Source organism: Lepidochelys olivacea, assembly GCF_965140295.1.
Source record: "Lepidochelys olivacea isolate rLepOli2 genome assembly, chromosome: 2".
Taxonomy (NCBI): domain Eukaryota; kingdom Metazoa; phylum Chordata; order Testudines; family Cheloniidae; genus Lepidochelys; species Lepidochelys olivacea.
In genome coordinates, this window is record NC_140412.1 from 178,314,853 (window position 1) to 178,337,624 (window position 22,772).

The following is a 22,772-nucleotide window of genomic DNA, read 5'->3' on the forward strand; positions in this document are numbered from 1 at the left end:
TTGCTGCATTCGTAACTTTGCTTAGCAACACAAAAGACTATCAATCAAGAACTTCAGGTGTGATGTCTGCTTCACCCATTTCATTTAGTAAAAATTTGTCTAGATGTGGATCAGAGATAACACTCCAGTTTGGTCTAGGGCCGATAGCCTCCCCCCAATACTATTATGGATATATGTTTTTGCAATATAAGACTCATTGTCCAGCATCTATATTAAAAACTGTCTTAAGCAGCTTCAAGTAGAAACCACTCATACAATGGAGGTGGTCTCTATCTAACAGTTGAATATAATTGCACTGGAAACGTCTCAGAAACACTTTTTAATGGATATTGAGGATGGAGTTGCCTACTGGAGGTTGCTTTAGTGCAGTTTTCATTCTAAGCCAAAGATATATCTCTGACCTGAGTAATGGAGGATGCTCCTAAGTTCTACCACCAACAGTAATCAAGCTCTTAATGTCATTTCTAAGTTATGGGTAGAGCCATACAGTGTCATTATGTTTACTCTCATTCCCCTGCTCCATGCCAAGATAGGAAGTAATTCTGCTTTTCCTGCTCAACTGTCCAATGATCATTTCAGCCATCTGCTTTAATACAAAAAGCCCTTCATAGAAGCCCATCTAAATGGCAAACCATTAGAGAATAAGATGATTTATTTTAGTTTCACTGCACTGTCACGAGTTTTTAGTTTTAATAAAGTCAAAAAAAACCTAAGGATTTGGGAAGTGCTGTAGCTTACCTATGTGAAAACTTTCTTTCTTGCCAGTGCTTTCTATCTCTGCTGACAGACATTAGAACATTCCTTTCATCTCCTTTCTCTTCTTGCAGTTTAACTTCGCCCCTGAAGGACTATTTTCTTTCCCAAAGATAGATTATGTACTGCATGCAACATGAAAATTTACACACTTTTCCTGTTGCCATCTGCAAGGCTTTTCTACCTGTTTTTTTTTTTTAATTGAAACCAAAAACCTTGCTTGCCTTTTCATTTTAGACAGACAAAAGGGATTTAACTTTTTTCATGAAGAGTAAAATATTAAGAGGTACATTTTCATAAATGCTCATTTGAATTGTGGAAACATATCAGAGTATTTTCTCCCAAATTTCTCAATCCGGTGAGGTCCAAATGTGGGACACAATGTGTGACAAAGACCAAAAATGAAGCATACAAAAAATTATTCATGCAGGAAAACATAAAATGATATGGGGTTCATTCCTCTCAAAAAACTCTTTTCTGTAACCCAGTGTGACTCCAGGATGTGCAACTTAAGAAAAACTTTATGGGTCAAATTATTCCTACAGCTATGTGTGTGCAACTGAGCTGAAATTGATGGGAATTGGATGCATGTATCAGAGGCTGGTATTTGGCACTGAAAGTTTTTACATAAAGAGGTGACATTATAAAAATAAAGCTGAAAGATGCTCTTCATGGAGGGGGGAAAGGGAAATTTGTGAGAAAGGAAGGTGTAGGGAAGCAGCAAGATTTGAGTGTTCAGGATTGACCTAACTGTTCCTATTGAAATCAATAAGAGTTTACCATTTACCTCAGTGGAGGAAGACTTAGTCCAACTATGATAGCTTGTCCAGTCTCAATTAGGAAAAACATAAAGGGACTTTTTCCATCTCCTACAGATCTCAGAAACTCCTTGGTAAAGAAGTTAAGAACAGCTAACCAGACTTTTTCACTGCAGAGCCTGCTGTCAAGCAAAAGACCGTGCTTCAGGATGAGTGGCCCCTTTTTTGTTTTGTTTTTACAAAAAAAAGGCCTAAAAGCAGAGTTTACGCAATACTCAGAGTAAACCTAAATCAAAAAAATATTCATATAGGTGCTTTAATGATCATATTTCTAACAGTGGGGGTTTGCAAACACTATCAAATTCATGTTCATATTTTAGGAGAAGCAAACTACAAAATACATGAACTCGTCCCATACATACCCATTTCCCTGCTACTAGAACAAACATGAGCACAGGTGTCAACTGTCAGTCAAACATCCATTCACAAGACTGAAATGCCAGGACACATCACTTCATTTTTTTAAAAAGTTCTATTTAGAAAGAAAAATTAAATATTCCAACCTGGGACAGCTATCTTCCCTACTGTTGGATGATCCATTTCCATGATAAGTCCATTGTGCCGCACCTAAAAAAGCACATATGTAAACCACAAATACAATTAATTAGTAGACTCAAGAGGAAAATAGGCAACATCAATACTGTCACAAAAAGACATTATGAAAAATATTCATTCACTAAAATTTTCAATTACCTGCAGGCCAACATTGTCAAAATGAAGTACCTTAATGTTAGACACCTAAAACTTACTTATATATCTAAATAAATGCTTGAATAAGGTTTTTTGTGTCTAATGTTAAGTACTTCAGTTTGAAAATGTTGACCTTATTTTTTTTTCAGTTTAATCCCCATGTTGTAATATTACTGAGAATCACTAGAAGGCTTTACTGCAAATATTCTTACTGAATGCATAGGCATTTAGATCTTGGCTCCTGGTGTGCAGAGTTAAGTCCGAGTAGATGAGCTCCCACCATCTTTAGCTTTTAAACCCTTTGGAGAGTGATTGGTTCTTTTCTGTGTTTGTATAGCACCCATCACAATGGGGCCCTAAGCCTTTGGGTACTATCATAATATAATTATTTACTACTAATAATAAATAATAATAGGCAGGGAGTGGACAGGAAGTGGACAAAGCCTTGGCTCCGCCCTGACACTCACCCCTTCAAATATGCCAGACAGCAGGGCTAAATCTGCACCAAAGAATAGTAACCTGACATGATAAGCCATGGATTTGACAGGTGGCTCTGCATAGTCACAGATTCACTGGCACGCCCCTCAAACCACCCTCCATGCAGCTGTGGATGAAACCTCCAGTAAGCATGTTTTTAGCCAGTATAGACATTGAATGGTTTCACACGCCCTTGATTATTTTCTTCAGTTTTAAAGCAATTAATTTCAAATAAGGTATATAAATGTTCGAAAAGAGAGTAGTAAATAGCACCACATTTTTAAGCATTTACCTTACATAAAGATATTAAAGACCTAAGGGTAACATATATTCTCCTGTTTTTTCTGCCATTATTCAATTGCTCTTGAACTTGCTAGGGAACAAACTATACAGTGTTCTGCTATTATCCTTTAAGAGGGTAATTACACGTTTTTTGGTCTCTGTGTATGTTTTATATGGCATACATGACATATACTCTACCAAGGGTATATCTTCAGTGGACCTGTCATAAATCATAAACAGAATTTTTGTTTTTCCTTTTTATTTTTAATCAAGAAACAAATATCTAATTACCATTAACATAAAACGCTGATGGTTTTTCTAATTCCAAATCCAAGGTAGATGTGTATTTTTCCTCTAGATACCCATTTATATTTTTTCCATTGTTCTAACACTGGTATTTTAATGACATAATCAGAATTTTTAGAACCATTTATTTTGTTAAAGAAAGTCTAAATATAGATAAGCTCCTGCCAGCCAATTTTTAAATTTCTGATGTATTGACCAGTTTGGTAGTGGATTATCTGTTAGGGTGTGGACAAAGTTATGGGTCTCTAATTTTAATAGAGGGGATGACTAGGAAAATCTCACTGCTAAACAATTAGTGTCAAAAAGTTAGGCCATCTATTTCTCATTTTCTGAGGTTACTCTGTTTAGCTGGCAGTTGGAAGTGCAAAGCATATCTGATGGAAGACATCAGAGAAGGAAAGGCTGTTAGCTACCCAATAATATTCTTGAAAATTCAGCCTCTTTTCTTCTTACTCTTAATAAGGAAGATTTTCTTGATCCATGTTGATTTTGTTAATTCTTTTAAGTCCAAATGCAGGAAAGCAGGTAAGTACATGTTGAACTCAAAGCCAGGAGAACACGCATGTGCTTAAAGTTGAACACGTGCTTGGCTTTATTGAACTGAGGCCTAAATTAAATGTTTAGAAAGAACATTAGCAATCATAAAATAGCTATAAAACTCTATAAGAACTAGTCAGGGCTAAAGGATTTTTCTCCTCTTCATTGTCTCTAATTTCTTTTTTGGTTAACATAGACTGCTGCTTATGACACTTGGCAAATTCTTCTCTTTGTGGAATCATATGCCATATGCCCCTTTTTGTGCTTACGTTAAGTAATAAAAGCTTTTTTCTTTGGTATCAATCTATCTAATTTTTTCTCACTCACACAGGAGGTTTGTTTGAGATGTAGTCATGTTTCCCCCTCATTTTCGTAGTTGATACGGTGTTGATTTTATTATTATTATTTGTGTTCTTGTCAAACCTAGGCATCCCAGTCATGGTTGGGGGCTCCATTGGACTAGGTGCTGTGCAAACACAGAACAAAAAAACAGTTCCTGACCCAAAGAGTTTATAATTTAAGTATGAGAAAAAAGACAACAGATGGATAGATAGACTGACTTAGGGAGGAGTACAAGGAAACAATGAGATAACAACAGTGAGAGTAATTAATCACTGGAACAATGTATCAAGGGGCGTGGTCGGTTCTTCATCACTGACAATTTTCAAATCAAGATTGGATATTTTTGTAAAATAGATAGTCTAGGAATTACTTTAGGGAAGTTCTATGGTCTGTGTAATACTGGAAGTCAGACTAGATGACCACAAAGGTCCCTTCTGGCCTTGGAATCTATGAATATTGGTCAGTGTGACAGGCAGTGGTTTCAGCACACCAGCAACCTAACCATTGTCAAGTTTTTTGTAAGCTTCATGGCAAAGGAGAGCTTTAAGGAGGGAGCTCTTCCCAAGTGTCAGAGCGGCAACGTGGGAGAAAGCATGAAGTTGTTCGTTTGAAAATTTAACAAGTGCATGATGGAGGCTGACATCATAGGCCTATCGGAGGCAGGAGTCAACATCTCAATACTGAATGACAGATGGCAGTTAGGGTGAGGATAGGCCATGAAGGGCCTTACAAGTGAAGAAAAGTAGTTCACCTTTCATGTATGATAGAGAAGAAGGAACCAGGGGAGGAATGCAAAAAGAGGGATGACATGGTCAAAGTGATGGTTTAGGGAAATGATCTTTGCAGCAGCATTCTGAATGGATATCAGTGGAGCAAGGTTGTATTTGTAAAGACCAGAGAAAAAGATGTTTCAGAAATCAATATGCAAGATGATTATAGCCTGGATGAAAGTTTTAGGTGTGTGGATGGATAGGCAAGGCCATATCTTATGCAGAAAGAATATGCAAGATTTAGACATATCCAGGGTCCTAGAGAGAGGTTCGAGTGAAATATGGGCCTGAGTGAAATGCTGAATATCCAGGCAGAGATGTCAGCGAGACAGGCTGAGAGTTTTCCCTCTCGGAGTGATGGTTTGTCTAATATGCTGGAATCCTTATCACTCTTATATTTGCTTTCCAGAGTTACTAATCCTCACGCCCGTATATTTAGTTCCATCCTCTGTTTCTGTTTTTGGAGTGATGCAATGCTTATCAATTAGCCCCAAAACAATGGAATTGGCCAAAAAGTTGATTTTTTTCTCACAAAGAAATATTGGGGTTTCCAAAATAGAAAATAACAAGGAGAATGACTGAGTCTTCATGGTCTCTTCCCTACAAGCATCCTATCAGTTTTGAGGGTGATCCTTATGGACACATTGTCTCATGAAGTAACACCACCTATCCCCATACCATCCTAATGAAGGAGCTAATGTTTACTCTCATTATCCATCAGGGAAAAATAAATTATGGAGAAGGAACAAAGGGCCTAATACTTCACTACGTCACACCTTGCTGTGCTCATTTACATCTTCTGAAAATTAAATGCAATGCGGATGCAACTTGCTACCATTCTGATTTTGGAGAGTCTTACCCCCACTTTGTATTCACTTTGCATAGTTTAAGGCCATGGAAACCAGGCCCAGAAGATATAATTCGATGGGGTGCTGCCATCCTCAGGCATCTACTGAGTTAATATTACAGTAGAACCACAGAGTTACGAACACCTTGTGAATGGAGGTTGTTTGTAACTCTGAAATGTTCATAACTCTGAACAAAACGTTACGGTTGTTCTTTCAAAAGTTTACAACTGAACATTGACTTCATACAGCTTTGAAACTTTGCTATGGAGAAGAAAAATGCTGCTTTTAACTATCTTAATTTAAATGAAATGTACAAAAACAGTTTCCTTAATTTGTCAAATCTTTATTTATTAAACTTTACCTTTTTTCTTTTTATGAGTACTTTACGTTTAACACAGTACTGGATTTCATTTTTAAGTAATTTCTCTTGCTTCTTTTTTAGTGGTTCATCATCCATAAAAAAAATGCCAACACAAAAGCCCACAGATTTACATGTCCGATGAAGTGAGCTGTAGCTCAAGAAAGCTTATGCTCAAATAAATTGGTTAGTCTCTAAAGTGCCACAAGTACTCCTTTTCTTTATGTCCATTCAATAGCACTAAAAAAAATGCTCCAGCAAAACTTACCGGCACTAATCTTTACAATGATTAAGTACAAAAAAAAGTATCCAAACTTAACTTTCCTGCTTAAGTACAACAGGATAAACTATGTAGACTTGAAAAAATCTTTCATGGTATCTGTCTGAAGTTGCTAACAGGCTTTTTGACTGCCCAGGTGTGTAGCTCTTGAAGCATCATTAGATTTATCGGTGTAGCTTCAGGGTATTATTCAAGCCATTGAAGACAGGTAGCGAAGCACTCTACTGCTTGTATGTGTGGAATCTTCTTGATGTTCTCCCCCTCCTTGTCACCATCATTTTCAGTGTCACTGTCCGCTTATGCTGTTTCTCATACCAATTCAATTATCTCATGGTTGCCAAGAATAGGGTATCCATTCCCACATTTATCTGCGTTTAGCCATTCTTCCTGTTCTGCCATAGTGATATCCAAAAGCTGTCACTCTTCAGAAAAATGTACTTGATTAATTTCCATCTGATCATTATTTTCCAAATTACCTGGTTCAGTGTTATCAATACCAGGCCAAAGTGCATTCCATGAGTGTCTCAAAGACTCAGAGCCAATCTCACTCCAGGACTCAGCACACATGTAGACAGCATCTTTGACTGTCAGCTGTTTACGAAAATCTGTGCAAGATTCAAACTGCATTGATCCCAGTAATAATAGTCATAAGAGGTTTCGCTTGTATCAACGTTTCATGTTGTGCGTAATGCCTTGGTCCATTGGCCGAATGAGACTTGTGATGTTTGGAGGCAAAAACAAACACTGAATGCTTCCATCTTCCATCAAAAGCTTGTCAATGGCAGGATGAGATGGAGCATTATCCATCAGTAGCAGAGCTCGAATAGGTAAAGATTTTGATGTAAGGTAATCTTTCACAAGTGGAAAAAAGTGTTTAAAAAACCAGACAGAGAAAATGCCTTTAACCATTCAAGCTGTAATAATGGATAGGTAGAGCTGACGTAATGAGGTTTGCAAAGCAGTGAGGTTTTGCACTTTTGTGAATGAACCACAGTGAAAGATGGAGATCCCACTTGCATTAGCAATAGCCATCAATGTGACTTGATCTTTACTGGATTTGAAATTCTTCGCCTGTTTTTCTGAACTGTCTGCCAGAGTCTTCTCTGGAAGCAGGTGCAAGTACAGGCCTGTCTCGTTGCAGTTAAACACTTGGTCCTGGGTAAGTTCATGCTATTCAATAAATTATTTGAAAGTGTTTTTAAATTCACCAGTGGCATTCGAGTCAGCTGTCAGAGACTCTCCTTGCATCCCCAACTGCTGCATTCCATGCCAATTTTTGAACTGACAGAGCCACCCTATGCTTGCTTTAAAATGGTCCTCACCTTTGTCTGGATACATTTCTTGGAAGAGTAACTTTGCCTTTTCTGTAGCCATCACACCACTTATAGGAGCGCCTTTTGATCTCTCTTGCAAACCACAGGTGCATTGCCTTATCAAAAGTAGCAGTAGCAGCATCTTTGCATACAATACACCTGCTTTTTACTGCTCCACTGTCTTTGGCTTCTTTTACAAATTGCTTTATTTCTTCCTGGCTTTTGTGAATATCAGTGATTTTCCGATGTCATATTCTATTGCTATTTTGCTGATGCTAACACCAACATTGAGGTTTTTTTTAGTATTTCTAGCTTTGTGTCAATTGAAAGTGTGACACATTTGAGCTTCCCACTACTTGCCATTTTGCTTAGTCATACAATACAGTGCTTGAAATCATTTCAGAGGCCAGAGAGCTGCCCTCAAATGTGCTTTTACTGCAAGGCCAATAACATGTCACATTAAACTTCCCAAGAAGCCTCTAAATACAGGATAAGAACTAAGGGTGACATTTTCAAAGAAGCCAAAGAGGCTGATTCAGTTGAGGGGATGCTCTTCCATTACTACCCCTGTGCTCTTATTTACCCTACAGTCAGTGCCTTTCAGCTGAGGTAGGGAGAGCTCTCTGCAAAGATGGCACCTGGCCCTCAGGAACCTGGGAGCAATGCCTGGTTTGCAAGCAGCTCCCTGCTCTACTTCTGTGTCTTACCTTTGGGCTGAGCCGGGCGGGCCTGACCTGCACCCTGGGCACTACAAGTGCCAGCCCACAGCTGCCTTTCTCCAGGGCTTGCAGAGGCAGTGGCTGAGAGTCCGCCACCAGTGACCCTCCCTCCCCTGCCCCTTGTGCTCCCAGGGGTGCTGCCAAGACCCAGGAGCACAGCCATGGGCAAAGCTTGGGCCACATCAGTGGGCGTTCGGTGCAGGCTGTGGCTCTTTAAATCAGAGATGCTCCTTGAGAGCACAGCGTGCCGGCAGCAGCTTGGCTTCAGCAGCTCACGCTCCAGGACAGGCTCCAGCCACAAAAGCAGCAACTCACACCCCAACACTGGCAGCTTCCTTGCAGCATCAGCACTTCCAGCTGCGGTAGTTTCTTTCCTGGGCTTGGACTGAGCCATATAAGCTTGTCTCCATCCCAGCTGAAGGGGGGGTGAAAAGAGCGTCTGCGGCTTATAGGAAAGCAATGCAGATCCCAGCGCTGCTCCTGATCTGCCTGCTCAGGCTGCCTTGGGCTGGCAGTGGGGGGTTGGCATGCCCCACTGGGAGATGGCAGAGGGGTGATGAGCAAGGCAGCCCTGAGGCTGATCGTACACCTGGAGAAACAGTACACAGCGGGCTCAGATCCAGTTCAAAGAGAATGTTGTGAAAGCCCAGATGTGTCTACCTTTAAGATGCAATACAGTTAAAGTACAGTATTTACTTTCTTTGTCTCCACTGCTGCCTGATTGTTTACTTCTGGTTGCTTACTTCCAGTTCCAACTTAGGTGTGCAGTTGACCAGTCACTTCTCAACTCTGGTGTTCGTATCTTTGAGGTTCCACTGTATTTAATATTTTTTTGAATTTCTTCTTCATAGTTTGCTTGCCTGGATCTAAATGTTTTCATATTTTACTATACTAGATGTCAAGTTAGAGTCCTAACCAACTTTCATCTGACCTTTTGCAAATCAAGCTAGTATTAGGAGGAAATCCACTAAGATTATGACTTGGTCAATGACGGATTTTCTTGTGATCTTCTGGCCTTTAGCATCAGCCATTTTATCCCTCATTTTCATAGATTCAGAGATGCTAAGACCAAAAGGGACCACTATGATCACCAAGTCTGACCTCCTGGGTAACACAGGCCCTAGAACTTCCCCAAAATAATGCCTTTGAACTACAGTGTACCTTTAAAAAAAACACCTAATCTTGATTTTAAAATGACCAGTGATGGAGAATCCACCATGACCCTGGGTAAACTGTTCCAAAAGTTAATTACCCTCGCTGTTAATGATTTACACCTTATTTCCAATCTGAATTTCTCTAGATTCTCTGATTTCTCTAGATCACTGGATCATGTTATACCTTTGTCTACTAGACTGAAGAGCCCATTATCAAATACTTGTTCCCCATGTAGTCCTATCTAATGGAAATGTGGTAGTCTTAGAAATTAAAGTGTCATCCTCTCTTCTCTCACTATTAGCTGATGAGAAGAAAGCATGGTCTCAACATGTTTTTTCTTGTGTCATTCCTTATACCATTTGTCTTGTATCAAATGCAAGTCTTGTATTATTGCTTCTTTTGCCTTATGTTTAAAAACGATGACGGTTCTTTTTATTTTAATATGAGGTTTTAGGTAATTTGTATTGACCTATATAGTTAAGCCTCTCCCATTGACATGCAACAGTATTATTAAAAGCGAATGTGGCCTATTAATCAGTAAAGGCAAGCTTTGGACTTAGATAAAACATACAATAGATATTCAACAATTCTGCACATACACATTGACTTCAATGGAAGTTGGGGTTCCTGAGCATCTCTGAAAATCAAGCCAATTATCAATACAATTCCTGCATTTTTTGTATCATCCCATTTGGCTGAATACGTGTTTTCCTCCGTTCTTTACTTATATTAGTTTTATTTTGATATACACTCCTTATCATTGTACAACTCTGACGCTATGTCTGCATGAGGAGCAGGGTGTGTTCAGGGACTGTGGGTCTTGAACCTTGTTCCACAGAGCTCTTCAGAGCTAGCAAGCACTAACCTGCCACCCAGTAACAAGATAACTGTTGTCAGAATAGGAACTGAGCTCTGACAGAAGACCCCAGTCCTGGAATCTAATTGGCATAATGCTTGGCATCCTGATTGGTTCACAGCTTCTATATAAACCAAGCACAGGAACAGGAAGTTGTCCATGCAACTGGGTTCTCCCTGCTTTAGACTTCTTCCCCTGTGATGCCTGCTGCTGATCTCCTGGCAACCTGACCTTGCCTGCCTCTTTGCACCTGACTTCAGTTTGCCCTCTGGCTTGTCCCGGACTCTGACCTCCTGGTAACCTGACCCTGCCTGACTCCCGACCACTAGGTCAGACCACCCACATCCTGGTTGTGAAGGTTTGTGTTGACCACATAGGCCACAGGAGTGGTTCTGGAGTCAGAAGCATAGACCTGGCTCACCCTTTGGGAGCACCAGACACGCTTGAGTAGGTACCCACCTTCAGGTAGATAACCAAACCCTAAAGGCCCATGTCATCCAATAGACCTCGGAGAACCAATTTTTGCAGGACCATCATGCAGTTGCTTGCTGAAAACAAAGCTCATGCAGCTCTATTCCCCAATACCAATGCCATAGGGTTGCCAACCCTCCAGGATTGTCCCAGAGTCTCCAGGAATTAAAGATTATGTCATGTGATTAAATTTACAGGAATATGTCTAACCAAAATTGGCCAACACTACTGCTAGAATGGTTTGATGGCAATCCCCAGTGGTTCCAGGGTTTTATAAAACAGTACCGCCTCCTATTCATGATGCACCCACAGTCCTATAATACTGATTATGCAAAGGTGAGCCTGGTTATCAGCCGCTGTCCTGGGAAGCCTTAGACTGGGCCTCCCACTTCTTGGAGTGTGATAGCCCAGTAGTGTCAAACTAGGAGGTCTTCCTCCAAGGCATGTCAGTACTATTGGATAACCACATTAACCACAAACAGTGGAGGCTGCCAAGGCAGGGCACCGTAGCCTCCTATGCTGCACAGCTGCGATGCCTCGCAGCCAATACAAATTGGAACAAGGCAGCATAGAGGTACTGTGGGGCCTGCAAGAAGAAATTAAGGATGAATTAGCCCGAGTAGACTCACCCACAAGTCTGGATGCCCTCATGGATCTCAACATCCATATAGACAATCAGTTACTGGAATGAAGAGAGGAAAAAATGGGGGTCTTGCAACTCTCCAGTGCAGGTACCTTTTCACCGCTGCCTTTTGCTGAGCCATTGAAGGTGGGTGTGGGCCATCGACTGCTCACCACCAAAGAAAAGGAATGATGATTCCAGCACAGTTTCTGCTTCTATAGCAGTGAGTAGACACCCCTCCATTCCTGACTGCCCTGTTTCCAAGGAATCAGGAAAAAGAGCTCCCCCGCCCATTGGTCTTGACTGGAATGCACCCAGTTTTTCACCCAAGGGCTCCCCATTTGCAGGTGCCAGTCTAGTTGCACATACCTGGGGTACCCCTGCAAAATCCCATTTTACCAGCCCTCATGAACTCAGGCACATCTGACTGCTTCATCAATGCAGAGGCAGCCCAAATCCTGCGGATTCCCTGCAATCCAAGATCACTGTTAACCTTATAGAAAATATTAACAGTTCCTCCTTTTCTTCTGGTTCAGTAACAGAGGAAACAGCTCCACTGAAGGTCATGATTCAGGGCACAGAGAAATGTTACAATTTGGTGTGATCCATTCACCACACTTTTCCCTGATCCTCAGTATCTACTGGTTGGACCTCTACGGTCTGCTCATTTAGTGACAAACACAGAAAGTCTGTTTTCCATTGGATTTTTGTAGACTGCAATGCTGGCAACCAGGGCCTCCTGTCCCAGCATCCAAACCTCGAGAGGCTTAGATGGGGGCAGCTATCCAGGCAGAATCTTCCTTTGAAGCTACATCTGAACTCCTCTCAAAATACCAAGACTAGTCCGATGTTTTGGAAAAGAAGAATGTGGAAACTCTACCTCTGCACTGGGACCATGACTGCCCAAAAATACCCTTCTGATGAGTTTATGTTATGTCAGAACCTGAGCTGACAGCACTCTGAGAGTATCTCCAGAAGAATATGGCCCCGTGGTTTATCCGCAAGTTTATCTCCCTGGCTGGTGTACCAGTACTTTTTGTCAAGAAGAAACATAGCAGTCTCCAACTCTGTATTCATTATCATGCATTGAATCAGATAACTATCAGGAATCGTTACCTGCTACCCCTGATTCCCAAGTTACTGTATCGCATGAAGACTGCCCATATATTCACTAAGTTCGACCTACGGGGACTGTACAACCTCATGTGAATCAGGGAAGGGGACGAGTTGAAGACTGCCTTTTGAACCCACTGTGGCTACTGTGACTATCTTGTAATGCCCTTCAGATTGATCAACTCCCCAACCACTTTCCAACATTTTATAAATGATGTGTTCCAACACATATTGGACCAATATGTAGTCATCTATCTAGATAACATTGATTTTCTCTGACTACTCTGAACAGCATACAGCTCACCTCCTAGCTGTTCTGGAACACATCTATCTAGATAACATTGATTTTCTCGGACTACTCTGAACAGCATACAGCTCACCTCCTAGCTGTTCTGGAACGCTTATGGCAGCATGGCCTTTATGCCAAGCTCAAGAAATATGCCTTTGATGTGGCCTCCATGGAGTACTAGGGCTTTTTCTTATCCCCAGAAGGGGTCCAGATGGACCCATGGAAGGCCCAGGATGTCCAAGGCTCCCCACAGAGTACATGACCTGCAATGCGCCCTGGTAATTAGCCCATTTTTATCAACGATTTATCCTGAACTTTTCAAAACAAATTGAGCCCCTCACTGCTTTCCTCTGGAAAAATACCCAATTCCACTGGTCTCCTTAGGCCCAGCATTCATTCAGCTGAAACTTGTCTTTCCTACTGTGATGCTGTATGATTGAAATATGACCATATATATCAATGTTGAGATCACTGTTATACAATTGCAACAAATCTTGTACGAAGTATGTCATCTACGGTGTCAATGGAAAAGTTATGATTTGCTGAGTATGATTATCCTGTTTATAACCATGTATAATTTTTATCTGAAGTTATAAATATTGACTATGTACTGGCATCCTATATATGTAGTGTATTCCTGGGCAACAATCACCAGATAAAATCTACATTGAAGCCAGACAGCTTTGTGTTGATGACCCATCAAAGGCAATTGACTCTCACAATGGCCCACAGAAGAAACTCGTTCTTCCCAGATGGCTCTTCCTGCAGATACCTTTGCCAGAACATGGATAATAGCTGCTCCGGTGAGTCATCAAAGGAAGCAAGGGCATATGACTGCTCATGTGACCTTGGACTCCATCTTGCACCTGTAATTTTTTACAAATTAAGACAGAGAGCATTCCCCACATGGGAGAAGGTATAAAAGACCCTGAGAGCATCTCCATTGTGGCTCTTTCCTGCTCTGATCTCTGGACTATGGACTTACGCTAAAAGAAGCATTCTGATCAATGGACTGAGGACCTTCCTATCTCTTGGAAGTTATCGGAGACTTTACAAGCCAGTAGTCTGTAACATCACTGCTACAAACCTTATCCAAGAACAAGATCTCACTGCCACACAAACCGTCATATAGAAGCTGATGCCTCCAGTATAGCAATCAGGGCAGACCTCTCCGAGCAAGTTGGTCCCAAACAAGTGTTCACCAGTGCACTTATTATTCAAGGAAATTAACTCCCGCAAAATTAACCTATGAAATTCTTGATAAGGAACTCCTGGCGATAAAAATTGCCTTTGCAGAATATCAACACTACCAGGAAGGCGCTCACCACCCAGTCCAGGTATTCACTGACCATAAAAACCTGGAATTATCTACTTCGTGCAAAAGCCATAAACCAACAGCAGCGTCGGTGGGCCCTATTTTTCCTCACGATTCAATTTTATTATCACCGTGCCCCAGATAAAAAAAAAATGACATGGAGGATGCCCTGTCACGAAGACACAGTACCAGCCCATAAGGCCCTGTCCAGAAACCATCCCTCATTCTCAAGTTCCGTAATTTTCTCAGTTCAGTTCATCACCAGGATATACTCAGATTGATACGCTCTGCCTCAGGAATTCCACTTGATGAACAAGCTATTGTCCACAAGCAGCTGCATAACTCCCGGGAAGGGATCACATATGTAAGAGACCATATCTATGTTGCCCTGGACCCACAATAGTTGCAGTCCTGAAATTATGCCATGATTTTCCTCTAGCAGGACATTTGGAGCACTTCAAAATCCAAAAACTAATATCCCACTCCTTTTGGTGGCCCCAGATGCACCTGATGATGCAGTCATTCGTTGCCTCCGGCAGAGTTTGTACCCATGCCAAGATACCACACCACAAGCCCTGCAGTCTCTTCCAGTCTTTGGACACCTTATCTTGACTGTGGACGGTCATTGCTGTAGACTTTATTGTAGAATTACCAGAGTCCAACAATTTTGACAGTAATGGACCATTTCATTCCTTGCACAGGCCTGCCCTCTACTGATGAGACAGCCCAGCTATGGATTATCCATGAAGTCCACCTCTGGAATACATTATTTCCGATTGGGAGGGTCCAATACTCAGCATAATTCTGGTGGGAGGCCCGTCATCTGCTGGAAGTCCGCACATCTTTCCTCTGCTGACCATCCCCAGTCCAACAGCCAAATAGAAAAGGCCAACCAGATCCTTAAGCAATATCTGCACTGCTACATCACTTGCCCCCAGGATGATTGGTCTTAATGTCTCCCCTGCACATAATTTGCCTACAACAATGCAGACCATGTGCATACTGGACAAAGCCTCCCCTCGCCTTTTTTTATTTTTTTTTATTTTTTGCCTACTATGGGTACCATCCCTGATTCCACCTGCAATTACCCATGTCGTCTCCCAACCCGGCTGCCTCAGACCTGATACAGCAGATTCACTGGGCCAAGGAAGAAGTGAAGGAACACCTGGGAAAAGCAAGGGCAGACTACACATGGCATGAGGACCTGCATCAATAGCAAGGCCTCACCTACTCTGTGGCTTTCCACAGAGCATCTCCACACAGACAGACCTGCTCGCAAACTGCACTTTCAATTCCTTGGCCCTTTCAAGATTCTGCGACAGGTTAATTCAGTCACTTTTGAGCTACAACTCTCTGAAGGTGCACGCTGTGTTTTATGTATCATTTTTGAAACCCTGCACAGAAAACACTTTCCCTCACAGGACCTAGCCAAGTCCAGGACCATGAGGAATATGTGGGTCACGAAATTCTGGACTCTGAACAGAAATGTGGAAGGCTCTGGTACCTTCTTGACTGGGAGGGTCCTGAGGCAAACACACCTGGGAACCTGCGGAAAACATACACATCCCCCGCATTTGTACAAGCATTCCATACAAATCACCCCGAATAGCTTGGTAAGCACCAACCTGCCACACAGTGACCTGCTAACTGTCACCAGGATAAGGGCTGAACTCTGACAGAGGACCCCAGTCCTTGAATCTGATTGGCAGAATGCTGGGTGTCCTGATTGGTTCACTGCTTCTATGTAAACCAAGCACAGGAACAGGAAGTTGTCCATGCAACTGGGTTCTCCCTGCTTTGGACTACTTACCCTGAGATACTAGCTCCTACTGCCTGCTGCTGATCTCCTGATAACCTGACCCTGCCTGCCTCCTGACACCTGACCTCAGTTTACCCTCTGGCCTGTCCCAAATTCTGACCTCCTGGTAACCTGACCCTGCCTGACTCCCAACTCCTGCTCTGACCACTAGGTCTGACCACCCATGTCCCGGTCATGACAATGTGTGATTCCCAGCTCATGTAGATATACCCATGCTAGCTCTGCTTGAACTTGCACTAAAAATAGGAGTGTGGTCAGGGTAGCAGGGGTAGCAGCTCAAGTATGTACTTGGCAGATCTGGGTATGTTCAGTTCAGTGAAAGTACTTGTCACCGTTAATGTTAATAATATAGATCCTAAATTTGTTATCTCTCTTTTTAATTGCATTTTAAGTCTTAACTCTGTGTTCACTCAGTTAAAAAAATTAGTTGGCACATAGAGAGAAAGAGAATATAAGGAAGTTTAAGGGAAGTACCATTAATATTAAAATATTGTACAGCTACCATAACATAAGGTTAAAGTTAACATATATGCAAGAGAGTCATGGCATTCAAAATTAAGGTTCCTATAGGAACTTTCTCTCTGCTCTCTTCTGAGGTAGGGGTCTTTCACTACAAGATTGTAGTGCACATACAGTAATGCAGCGTGCCACAAGGACTTTCATAGGTCATCTCTGGGGAGCAAATAAAACATTTATGGTGCCATGGTATTGACTTTATATTTGTTGAGATACTTAGACAGACCCTCAATACCCATGGCATTTCCTATTTTAAGTACAGGAAATACTGAAAACAGCACAGTCAATAAAACTACTATCATGCAGTAAATGTCTCCAAGTTGGTTTGAAGGATCCACATTGATCCTCTTAGATCTTCAAAAGCTCTTGAGAATTTTTGATGCCCAAAGATGGCTTAAGTAATTCTTCAGGGAAAAAAAAACACAAAAAACAAAACCCCTTGGGGAATCAAATATCAAGTATTGAGAGATTTGTGAGAAAGAAACGAATAGTCAAGGGGTTACTAAGGATCAACAAGAATTTGTCAGAAACTATAAGTACCATGCGCATTTCTTGTTTCGACTTTGGTCCATCTCAATTAGCATGTAATTAGGAATATGATTATCTAAGCAAATGGAGCTTCTCTTTGGTTCATAAACAAACAGCAAGGTCCCAAATTCATCTTAGCTGATTTTTACTTGAGACACATAGCACCCAACTTCCAACAATCAACCACAGGAGGTATAGGAATCAGATAGACTGCAAAATGTAATACTAGAAAGAAATGCCCACATTTTTTTTGTTGTTTTTTAAAACAGTGTTCAATATGGAGTCATATGTGCTCTGATAGTACTGTTTTATAGTATCGTAAGTTTAACAGAAGGGATTATCAGTGCCACAAAGGAAATGATGTAACAGCCCACTTCATATCTCTGTAGCCACAATATAGCTGGTTGTGAGTAAACGTAATTATTACTTCTAGCTCCAAACCACAAGGAAGTAATATAATTGATTTTCCTGGATCTGCTAAATGAAGAACCACAACCAAAATTACCCAGGAAACAAGTAACAATGTATGGTGTGATCTGATACATCATAACGATATTGTGTGATACACTCTAAAAAACACTTCTCAAAAAAAAAAAAGAATAGGCTTTAACTGATTTGAAAACAACAGTTTTAAATGTCTCACCTTTCCATTTCATTGATTGGCCCGCTGGGTCTTGTAAAGGGTCAACAGGAACACATTATTTTTCGTATCTCTATCAAGTCCATCTTTTTGTCTATGCAGCAGTCCCAAACTTTTCAAATCTCTCTTTATACAGTTGTTCTTTTGTGCATCTAAACATTTTAATCCCCTGTCTTTAAATCTCCTTTATTTCCTTTTTGAAATAGTACCTATTTTTATGAGACTGCACATTTTTGTTAGCAGCTGGCTCACTTTATTAAGCTCTTTTGGAACTCTTGAACAAATGCAATCTCGTCCTTTTGCTTGTGTCTTGTTACTCTTTATCAGTTTGCTCTTATTTTGACACATCAATTTCTGATGATACCTCATCTTCACTAACTGAAAGGAGTAGGTATAGAGTAGGTATTTCCCTAACATCCTCTGTGACACAAACTGATGAAAAAATCATTGTTTCTCTGCAGCGTCCTTATTCTCCTTAATTGATCCATGTTAGTCCTATTACTTACTTCCCCTGTAGATTTCCTGTTTCTGATATACTTTTTATTTTCCTGGGGTAGGGCCTAGGGTTCCTTTGCTAATTGCTCTTTACAACCCCTCTTAGCCCTCCTAAAATTCCATCTCACATTATGCTTGCCATAGTTTATGCTTCTATTGACTTCACAGGGTTGAATTTTCACTTTCTGAAGGACACTTGTTTGGCTCAAAAAATCCCTAATGAACCTTGCCATATAACCATATTAGATTAATTCCTGCCTTCTGACTCCTCTTTCTTGTTTTGTTCCTTTGTTCTACTATAGAATGCTTAAACTTCCTCTCATGCCGAGTCTGAGGATTTTAGTTTCCTTATTTTTTATTTTAATCTTTTGACTGACTTCTTAATTTTGGGCACTCCCCTCACAGCATTTAACTTAATTATTTTGTTATCATTACTTTGACTTTCAGTGACGTTTAGCCACCATTGTGACTCAATATCAGTTATTTTAGACCAATTCCTATGTATTATTTAGGACTAAGTCAAGAATAGCCGCTCAATGTGTGTGCTCTAGAACTAACTATCCAAAGAAGCAATAATTTAATGTGATGATTTGAGAAACTATTTCCCTTAAACTTGTCCCACTGTGATATTTGACCAGCTGAAGGTAGCTGAAGTCACCCATTATTACTGCCATATTAGACTTAGTTGATTCTTTGATCTCGTTCAATATTTTGCACTCAATATCCGTTTCCTGACCAGACAGCCAGTAGTATAGCCCCTAAGCTACTCCCCCAGCTCTATGACCTAATCTGTCCTTCCTGTACACTTCATAGCCAGGCATTACAATATCCTATTGGTTTTTGTCTTTCCACTATTCTTCCGTAATGCCTATGCTGCCAATATCCTCTTTTCTTGCCAAGAATTCTAAATTTTTGTTTTTTGCTTTACACTTTTCGTGTTGGTATATGATCACCTGTAGGATTTGTCTGTGTGTGGGGAAAGTGTGTGGTGAGGAGGGGCAGACGTTGGCCATCTGCTTCTTTTTTATTTAACTCTTTAGTCTGACACCCTGTTAGCTTTCCAGAATTTCCCTCCTTCATTTTTGCTGTGATTTCTGTCCCATACTTTACTTAATACAAAGATGCCTTTTGTTACTGATCTCCCTACCAGAAGTCTTTGTGCCACCCGAGTGCTCCTCAACCTCTGTCAGCTTTCCCCAGCTCCTATCTTAAAAAATCCACAAAACCTTGTTAATTTTTTGCCAGAGTGCCAGCAGTTTGGTCCCACTTCATTTAAAGTGAAGCCCAACCCTTCTATACAGGTTCTCCCTTCACCACAATCCCCTCTTCTGGACATCACCTTTTCATCCATGAACTAAAGTTGCTGAAGTTCTCCCTGTGCTGTAAACCTCCATATTAGTCCAGAAGCATTTTAGAGGAATTTACCATCAAGATCAAGGACCCAAGAATTCTCCATGTTTCCTGGACCGCTCTCCTATACCTCCCTACTTTATTAGTCCTAAATATATACCTCAACTGCAACCATGAACTCCTCCCCAGTACTCAGAAGTTTATCTAGATGTCTCCTGAGGTCCACCACCTTTACACATGATAGGAAAGTCAGCGAGTAGTTCTCACAGTCGAGAGGTACCCAGTTATTAATATTTCTAGAGATTTAATTCCCTAATACTTCTTTCAAATTAAATTACTGTGGGAATATTTGATTAAGATAATATTTAAAATATTTTCTGGGTTAATTTTTATTTTTCCTTTGTACTCACTTCTACAAAATAAAAACCAATGAACAAAAGACCCCACACCAAACCGCATCACCAACACTAAAACACCAACATGACAAAACACTAAAAAGTCAGATTAAGTAATCAAAACAGTGCTAAACAATGAAAATCATTCATAACAGTTATAATAGAAACACCTTCACCATTGTCTACTGGGCAAACACATACTTATTCTTAGAGAAAAAGTCCCAAATTCCATTTATTCTCTCAGTAAATATGAGACAGCTGCTAAATACGTCTATATAAATCTCAGATGTTTTCATCAGATATACTGGAAAATAATGATAGTGAAAAGAGAAAGTGTTTTTACTCTAATAGCAGATGGCATACAAGCAAAGGGTCAGTTGTGGAATTCTTTCAGAGAAGCAAATATTTCAGAAGGTTTTCTTATGTCAAGCCATAATTTGTTATGACAAGCCATAATTAGTATCTGTGGGGAATTAGAGGGATTTGGAAAACAGGAATTCATAATTTAGGCCAAAATTTTCAAACCTGAATGGCTAACATTAGTCTCACAAATCCATACTTAGTCACCTACATAAAATGGCTTGATTTGTGAGTGCTCAGTGCTTCAGAAAATCAGGACACTCCTATTAAAGCACTTAAACTTAGCTACAGGTCAAGACTTTCAAAAGTAATTATTACAGAGAGTTTCTCATTATTCAGGATCCCAACTAGACACACCTTAAAAAGGCTTGATTTTTAGCAGGTGGATGCTCAGCACTTTTTGAAAATTTCCCCCTTTTGAAGTGTCTCCAGTTGGGCACCCAAAGACTGATGCACACAAAATCACTAGTCACTTTTGAAAATCTTGGCTTTGGGAGCCTAATTTTAGGCATCCAGAGTTGAAACTTTTTTTAAAAAAACGAACATCTTTGGCCAGCTTCTCTGTCCCAGTCTTCCCCTTTGGTAAGACTCTGGTGGTACAAAGGTGATGGAATCTGGCCCTGTATCCCCAGCTGGGAGTATCTAGCACAAGAGTTTCCACAACGGAGATAGAAATCCAGAGAGGTAAGTGAATGTTGGGTGAGGCAGAGACATGGCCAGAGTATGGTGTGCTTCAGCTATCCTTAACTGGCAGTCTCTTGGGGAAGGTTGCCAGCTGGCACAGGTTAAATCAAGTAAGTTGCTCTAACTTGAACCAGGGAAGGGCAAGGAGTCAGGGGCTGTAACTGGCTCCCTGGAGGACTCCCATATTATAGCACAGAGTGGAAACCTCGTATAGCTGAGAATCTGGCTTAATAAGATTAAAAATATTACATTTTTTTTTTACTTTTGTTATCAACACAACCTTGGAAACGAAAACTAAAATGTGATTTTAAAATCACATATGTGCTTCTCTGCTTGTAAATTCTATATTCATGGTAGTATTTATGCAAAGAGAATGGGTTTGTTGCCATCCTGGTACTTTCTGGCTCATGAGTGCCAGCCTGAGAAGAAGGATTGTTTGCTATCGAAGCACTGGACTGACAGTCAAAAGATTGGAGTTTTATTCCCAACTTCCTGTGTGGCTTTGGGCAAAATCATTGAGGACCAAATTAAGTCACTCCTACTCCATGTTAAGTAGTACTTTACACTGGCAAAAGTCCTACTGAAGACTGAAGTCAAGGGGACTATCGGGGAGTAAGGGACTACTCCAAGTAAGAGTAGAACCATCTGGTCTTTAATCTCTCTAGACCTCATTTTCCCTACCTATAAAACAGGGATAATGATACTTAACTACCTCACTGGGCTGTTGTGAGGCTTAATTTATTAACACACATAAAGTACATTGAGAGCCTTGGATGAAAGATGCTATGAAAGTAAGTAGTTATTACCGAGACAAACAGGAACAAATTCTTGTCCAACTGTTGTGTATGCCTCTTTCAGTCATAAGAACTAATAATTTACTGCCACTTCTGGTGGTATGATTCACAAGTTTCTCACATTCCATCACCTGATTGAAATCATTAAAAATATTACATTTAAAATTAAAAGCTTACTTTTACAGTTTGTGTATTTTAAAAGAGTCAACAAATCTAATATAAATGGTAAAAAACAAAAGCCAAGCAAAGAAATACATGCACGCAGATGAGCTGGAGTGGATGAATGTCAAAAATAGCACCATGAAAGGCTTTCATTTTATTTTATTTTCATTCAGATTTCATATTAAAGAAAAAATAATTTTCCAGATGTTTTCCTTGTGGAGACAGCCTTGGAAAAGTAAATGGATATAAATGTATTGCTAAGGCTGAAAGGACCCTAGGCTCCAATTGCAGGAGCCTTCACTCCTGCAGCAGGAGACTGGAAAGGAAGGAAGATAAAGAACCCTGCCACTACCACCACCACCACCCATCCTCTGTATGTGCAACGTGTCCGTTACATCTGGGGTGTAGCCCGATGTTTTATAATGCTACTCCTTCCCCAAATCTTCTAACCAGCCACGTGCTGGTCTAATAACGATGGAGATGAATTTATTATGGTTTTTGCGGCGAACAAGGGTTTTCTATAAATGAGATTTTTCTGAAGTATCTGCACCGTGGGATATGTCACGTGTTGTTGCGACTCTGAAGTGCAGACTTTAAGGTGCGCCTGGTCAGATACAATCTAGAATAACTGTTATAGCACAATATGCCTAATTTTCCAACCCTTACTCACAGTGAGTAGTCCCAGTTAGTAAGTGTTCCTCTAATAGCTGTTCTG

The 22,772-nt window shown here is 40.6% G+C and overlaps 1 protein-coding gene across 5 annotated transcripts in view; it reads right to left on the reverse strand.

Moving 5' to 3' along the window:
• The window catches only part of SUGCT (succinyl-CoA:glutarate-CoA transferase), a 485,165-nt gene that overhangs the window by 63,759 nt on the left and 398,634 nt on the right, over positions 1–22,772 (reverse strand). For 4 of the 5 annotated variants that reach the window (XM_084621188.1, XM_084621190.1, XM_084621189.1 and 1 more), the window contains one exon: positions 2,075–2,138. The exons of the other annotated variant lie outside the window; for it this stretch is intronic. In XM_084621188.1, the coding sequence (XP_084477314.1) occupies positions 2,075–2,138 (64 nt within the window). The remainder of the gene's footprint in view (positions 1–2,074; positions 2,139–22,772) is intronic. 5 annotated transcript variants of the gene reach the window in all.